General features: G+C 33.6%; 1 protein-coding gene across 1 annotated transcript; it reads left to right on the top strand.

Annotated features, from left to right (window-relative positions):
* Positions 1 to 5: 5 nt before the first annotated feature.
* Positions 6 to 5,222, top strand: LOC107466023 (notchless protein homolog; the record flags this gene model as incomplete). The annotated part of the gene is given in 13 exon segments (XM_016084998.3): positions 6 to 277; positions 405 to 486; positions 605 to 694; positions 920 to 1,045; positions 1,400 to 1,527; positions 2,107 to 2,306; positions 3,158 to 3,221; positions 3,747 to 3,857; positions 3,947 to 4,084; positions 4,340 to 4,482; positions 4,575 to 4,629; positions 4,731 to 4,787; positions 4,911 to 5,222. Coding segments are annotated over 13 exon segments (1,440 nt in total). The 3' UTR covers positions 4,995 to 5,222.
* Between the last annotated feature and the right edge of the window lie 1,549 nt (positions 5,223 to 6,771).

Below are 6,771 nucleotides of genomic sequence, written 5' to 3'. Positions count from 1 at the left end.
TCATTGTCGCATTCCCATCGTCTTCCTCTTCTCGTCGCCGTCAGCTTCACATCTTCCTCTCCTTCACGTTGTCCTCGACTCCAGCTGTCGCCTTCCAATTTAGAGAGAGATAGAGATGGAGACAGAGACAGGAGAGAAGAGGGACACCACAACAATCAACAACGTCATGTGCCTCTTGATGCACCCAGATGGAGCTCCCCTTGGTGCTCCCATGTACCTTCCTCAGAATGCTGGTCCACAACAACTTCAACTCATTGTCAATAAGATTCTGGACAACGTAAACCCATCACTTTTCATATCCTTACCAACAAAATATAAAAAAATTGCTTTGTTATTAAAATAATGTTCTCTCTGGTTAATTATTGTGTCTTTTATCCCCCTCCCCTTCCCCGACCCCGATTTAGGAGGAGAAATTACCATATGCTTTCTATATTGCTGATGAAGAGCTCCTTGTGCCACTTGAAGCCTACTTGCACAAAAACAAAGGCTAGTATCTGCTCTCTCCTTTGGTTATCTTGCAACAAACTACTGTTTATTTAGGTTGATTGTTAGTTTGTTTTTTGTTTCTTATAATATGTGGTGTTGATTTAACATTAATTTTCAGTTTCGGTGGAGAAGACATTGCCTATAGTTTGTCAGCCTCAAGCTATTTTCAGGATTCGCGCTGTTAATCGTTGTTCCGCCACTATTTCTGGTATGAATCATAGAGTTTTGTGTCATTTACAGCCTATAATGTTCTAGGTGAAATGTTTATTCACAAACAGATGTTTTGTGTTAATTCTATATAAAACTACTGTGATTTGGCACATGGTGATGTTTTGTGTGTCTTCTCTTTTTTATGTTTTGGTTCTTGATAATGATTTAGCTTAATGGTCTAGTTGTCATATCCTCTGATTCATGTTGCTGGAACTGTTTTTAGGTCATGCAGAAGCTGTACATACAGTTGCTTTCAGTCCTGATGGGAGGCACCTAGCAAGTGGTTCTGGCGACACAACTGTTCGTCTTTGGGACCTTAACACGCAGACACCATTGTACACATGCACAGGTGTGATAATAAGTATGATATACCAAACATTGCTTGTTTGTACTTAGTTGTAAACTAGACATAATTAGATGATGTTTAAGCATCTTTCTCCTAGTATGAACAGAAGTAACCAGTTTAACTCATAGAAAGAGAGTGTAATGAAATTAAATTTAGAAGGTGGAATTGGAGTTAGCTTACAATTGTATTCTTAGAAAGGAATTCTTGAAGCATTGTGTAGGCTAAATCTGAAACTGCTGCTGTTCTGTTTTTCATTTGTTGTAATTCAAAAAGTTGATATATTTTTTTATTATTTATTTATTTTTTAAAATTAGAAATGGCCATGTATCTATTGATAGTTGTTTTCATTGTACGCAGGGCACAAGAATTGGGTCCTTTGTATTGCGTGGTCACCAGATGGCAAGTATCTTGTGAGTGGGAGCAAGTCTGGAGAACTTCAATGTTGGGATCCAGAAACTGGGAAGTTGTCTGGCAATCCATTATCTGTAAAGTCTTTAACTGACTATGCTATTTACTATCAGAAAGCTTGCTTCATTTCTTTTCTTTGGTCTAAATTTTTCACTAAAACATATTCAAATTGTGTTATTGAAGGTATATGTTGTAAATTCTGGTACCACTCCTTTTGCTTCCTAACATGATACTGTTCTTGCTCATGTATAAGCTTATTTATGACTACTGCAACAGTTCACTCAATTATTTTTGTTTCACCTGGCTAATTCAGAACATGCTTCAAAACCTTGTTAAACTTTTGGAGAGAAAAACCTTTTACATTGTATTTAAATTAGAAGTATTAAGATATTCATCCTGATTATGATTTGTGCCACCCCATCCTCCCCGAAATAGCAAAAGACACAAGCAAAGGAAAAAAAGGAAGGCAAAATAGAATGTAAAAGAACATCATGCATTATTACTTCATGATTTCCCGAGAAAAATTGAAAAATAGAACTGTTAAGGAGATGCTTCAGAAGCAATGGTTCTTTAGTTGGTGACAAATTTTGTTCCCTGCGTAGTACTATACTGATATAATGTTTCTTGGACAATATTTGAAGTATATATTAATGCAGGGCCACAAGAAATGGATTACTGGGATCTCTTGGGAACCCGTCCATCTTAGTGCTCCTTGTCGTCGTTTTGTAAGTGCCAGCAAAGATGGGGATGCTCGTATATGGGATGTCACATTGAGGAAATGTGTTATATGTCTCACTGGCCACACACTCGCCATAACATGTGTAAAATGGGGTGGAGATGGCATGATTTATACAGGGTACTCTCTCTCTCTCTCTCTCTTTCTCTCTCTCTCTCACACACACACACACACACACACACACACACACACACACGCACACACACACGTAACAAGATTTCCCTTTTTTCTTTTATTTATTGGATGATATTTATCTAAGAAGAACGAATACGACACGGATACGCTGACACGTTCTTTTTAAAAAAATATTGGATTAGACACGTGTAAGATAAGTATGTTATAAAACTTAAATAAGATTTAAATAATAAATGATCATATCATAAATATAAGAATAAACATAATTACATAAAAAAAATCTTTAAAAAATCCAAAATAAAATAATATCAATAATTATAATTTTTAAATAAACTCTTATATGGACATTAAACATTAGATGTTATTAACTTATTTTATAAAAAAAATAAAAATTTATACAAGTACTAGTCAAAAAGTCAAAGAAATAATAAAATAATGATATTTGAGAGAGAGAAATTGCTAAACAAAAGTGGAGCAGAAAGTCAGAAGCAAGAATCATTAATCTCATCACCTCCTTAGTTTCTGGAGATTTAAAAATTAAAATCTGAAGAAAAGGGCTTTCGGTTGTGCTATGGTCTCATGTAGTCCATGCGGAAGGAAGACGCTCGGACTTGCCGCAGATTAGTGCATCACTTGACGAAACCACCGCAAAGCTGAAAGGTAACCTCCGACTCGCCTCCAATACGCGTGTCCACCATATCCCGTGCGTGTCCGTGTCGTATCTGCGTCTGACACCGGTACATCAGCGCTGCTGGCGAGTCCATGCTTCATAGATAGTTACTCTACATTACTAGTCTGCTGTTTGGAGCATAGCTATATTATTTTTATTATTTCAGTTCCCAAGACTGTACAATCAAAGTTTGGGAAACTACACAAGGGAAGCTAATTCGTGAATTGAAGGTGTGTTTAATCCCCTTGAGCTTCAGTACTTTGCAATGCACCTGAACTTGTTATATGCTTAGATTTGGCTATTATTATGCATCATCATTGGTTCTCATCTCATGTCAAAATTATTTTTCATGGGTATTTTTTCTGCATATTAGAGTTATCTGGTTGTTATTTTTACTTTTTTTTTTCAATGAAAAGTTTGTTGATTGTATTAAAAGCTTGCCATCCGTTTTTTTTATTTTAGTGAATGAATTTGTGACCCACATTCCCTTTTTGGTATGAGTGGTTGATCTATGAAGCCTAAAAAGATGGGCTTTTAGACAATGTGATTGAATTGACTATTAGTCTAGTTTAGTCTCTTACGGCAAGTTCACCACTGTCATTTTTGTTGAAGTATTTATCGTTAAAGTTTAAATCTAATCCATTTTTAGTGTATATTTTGTGTATTATCACTTGTTTACTCCATTTAGAAGATAGACTTTTCATTTCGAGTAACTTATCCCTGTAGAATTCTTCACTTGTTGGTATCTATTTTAGGGACATGGGCATTGGGTTAATTCGTTAGCATTGAGCACCGAGTATGTTCTTCGTACTGGAGCTTTTGATCATACTGGGAAACAATATTCATCTCCAGAGGAAATGAAGAAGGTGAGCACTTTTTGGGTTAATAATCATCGTAGCACATCAAACCATATTTTACTAATATGTCCACACCTGTCTGCTGCTGATGAATATAGGTTGCTCTTGAAAGGTATAATGAGATGAGAGGCAATGCCCCTGAAAGGTTGGTTTCTGGATCTGATGATTTTACCATGTTCCTTTGGGAACCATTTGTCAGCAAGCACCCAAAAACTCGTATGACAGGTCATCAGCAGGTACAAATCTTTTCCTATGTATCAAGGAGAATTAAGCAAAATGAGCTTTTGTGCAACTGCTTTTTTTTCTTCTTTCCAAATTATAATTCTAATTTAATAAATATTTGCCGAAATCCATCCCTAATTATTTGTAGTATGTTAGCTGAAAACTTGAAATTAGATTTATCATTATGCAGGTTTAATGACAAACTCTCTATCTGTGTATATGCTTTCCAATTTTTCAGCTTAATGAAAGTTGAACTTGTTTGCTGACAGCTTGTGAACCATGTATATTTTTCACCTGATGGGCAATGGGTGGCAAGTGCATCTTTTGATAAATCCGTGAAGTTATGGAATGGCACAACAGGGAAATTTATAGCAGCTTTCCGTGGTCATGTTGGGCCTGTTTACCAGATCAGGTAAAACACAAGTGTATCCATCTTACTTTGACCTTGACAGTCTCCGAAGATATTTCCTTTTGAATTCAGTGTATTTGGGTTTTGTTCTACAGCTGGTCTGCGGATAGCAGACTACTTTTAAGTGGCAGCAAAGATTCTACGTTGAAGGTTAGTGGGATTTTCCTTGATATGGACATTATTTGTTAGTTAAATACATGAAACTACATTTTCAATCCAAATTTAACCTTCCATTATGTTTGGTGATCAAGGTTTGGGATATTCGGACTCGGAAGTTGAAGCAGGATCTTCCTGGCCATTCTGATGAAGTATGCATCCCGTTTCACATGCTTTATCTTAAGTTTATTTGTTTGTTTGTCTATTTATTATTATTATTATTATTATTATTATTATTATGGTGACTAGCATAGTTCTATCTTTTTGCTGGAAAGGTTTTTTCTGTTGATTGGAGTCCAGATGGAGAGAAAGTAGCCTCTGGTGGCAAGGATAAAGTGTTGAAGTTGTGGATGGGCTAAGGCCAACCTGGGATGAACATTTCTTGCGTGGATTCTTGGAAATCAAGCCTGAATGTTAATACTTTGGAGGCAGTTTTTACATTAGATTGACAACTTGTATGATATGGATAGTTTAGAATTTAATGAATTAAGTTGTATCAATTCAATTATGTTTATCTTTGAAACTCCTTTGTTTGGATTGCGACTTATGAAAATTATGATTTGATAACATGTTTTAGAGGAGAAAAAGAGCGATATCAAATTGAATTCCAGGAAATTTTCAATTGGATACCTACGTTTCCAACGCAAGATAGCTTTGAAAAACCGATTTTCTTTTAATGTACAACACACTTATTTGAAAGTGGACTAGTTAGGTTTGGTTTGGTAAAATCTTTTGAAGAGGAGTTTTGTTATGTTTGGTAAATTAAAAAATTTATGTGCTTGTGGTTATTGTTTTTGAAAATTGAGTGTTTTTAAGGGAGAGTTTTTAAAAAATAGTTTGTAAAAATAGTTTGTAAAAAATAGTTTGTGTTTATTAAAATTAAAAAGTTTAATATAACTTTATTCGGTCATTTAGACTGCGTTTGCTTTTTAAAATAGGAAAAGTATACGGCAGCGTGAAAATTCAGGTGGAATCGACTTCACGTGAAGTTGATACTTAACAGTCGTTATATGATTTGACTGATTTGATTAAATTTTTATATAACGATTCTCAAATATCAACTTCAGGTGAAGTCGACTTCACATAAGTTTTCATTAACATATTATTTACCAATTTATTACTAATAATAATTAATTATTATATTTTAATTATAATTAGCAATTCAGCATTGATATGTATACGTAGATACATCTATAAAAGAATTTATTAGATACAATCATAAATAAGAGTCGACTGATATGTATACGCAGATACATCTATAAAAGAATTTATTAGATACAATCATAAATAAGAGTAGACAGAAATTGATAAAATTCTTATAAATTTCATAAAAATTTTACCCTATCAAATTTTAGTCTTATAATAAAGTACACTAGGAATTTATATGTTGATGTATTAATGGTGTTTACTGAAATTTTGAGCTGGCAAAATGATGCAGATGCTAAGCACGTAGGGGCACGTGAAAGTGGTAGTATAGTATTCTCTTTAGTAGAAAATATTTATTTTTTGGTTAAGCATATTTAATTTGGATTTACATTGTGAAATTTTAATAGCAAAACATTGGGAATAAATAGGCTACAAAGAGGATTTTTTTATTTAAATTAAATAAATATAAAATTTATGAAAATACATAAATACACAGTTGCATCATTACTGTCATATGTGCCCAGTATCACTCATCTAGTTGTAAAATGTAAAATATATATCTTCTGCAAATTCGCCATGGCATTCTTACGATACGCAGCTTGTCTCCATGGTCCCTCAAAGGTTTTAACATTAGTAAATCGTGTCCATATAAGATTTTCAAGCGAAGTCACATTTTTTTTTGTTAGTTTCCCAAGCGGTATCCTAATCCGACAAGTCAAGAACTAAAACATTTAAAACTAAAAAACAAAAAAACTAAATTGAACATTATTTCTTAAATAAGCTAAATATATTATATTAGTCAACTCATTAAATACAATAATTTAATATACTATGTTTTACCATCTATTAATAGTATATATTATCAGAAATTAAAAGTTGCCAATACGTAAAATAAATGAGCTTGGTAGATAGAATCTAATTTATTGACGCTTCTATAAATTATAGCGTTAATGATTCAACCAAAAAAACATAGCTAAATTCATGGCTTGA

Source organism: Arachis duranensis, chromosome 9 (assembly GCF_000817695.3).
Source record: "Arachis duranensis cultivar V14167 chromosome 9, aradu.V14167.gnm2.J7QH, whole genome shotgun sequence".
Classification (NCBI taxonomy): Eukaryota; Viridiplantae; Streptophyta; class Magnoliopsida; order Fabales; family Fabaceae; genus Arachis; species Arachis duranensis.
The sequence above is the reverse complement of the archived record's forward strand: the minus strand, read 5'-3'. Positions and strand labels throughout refer to the sequence as shown.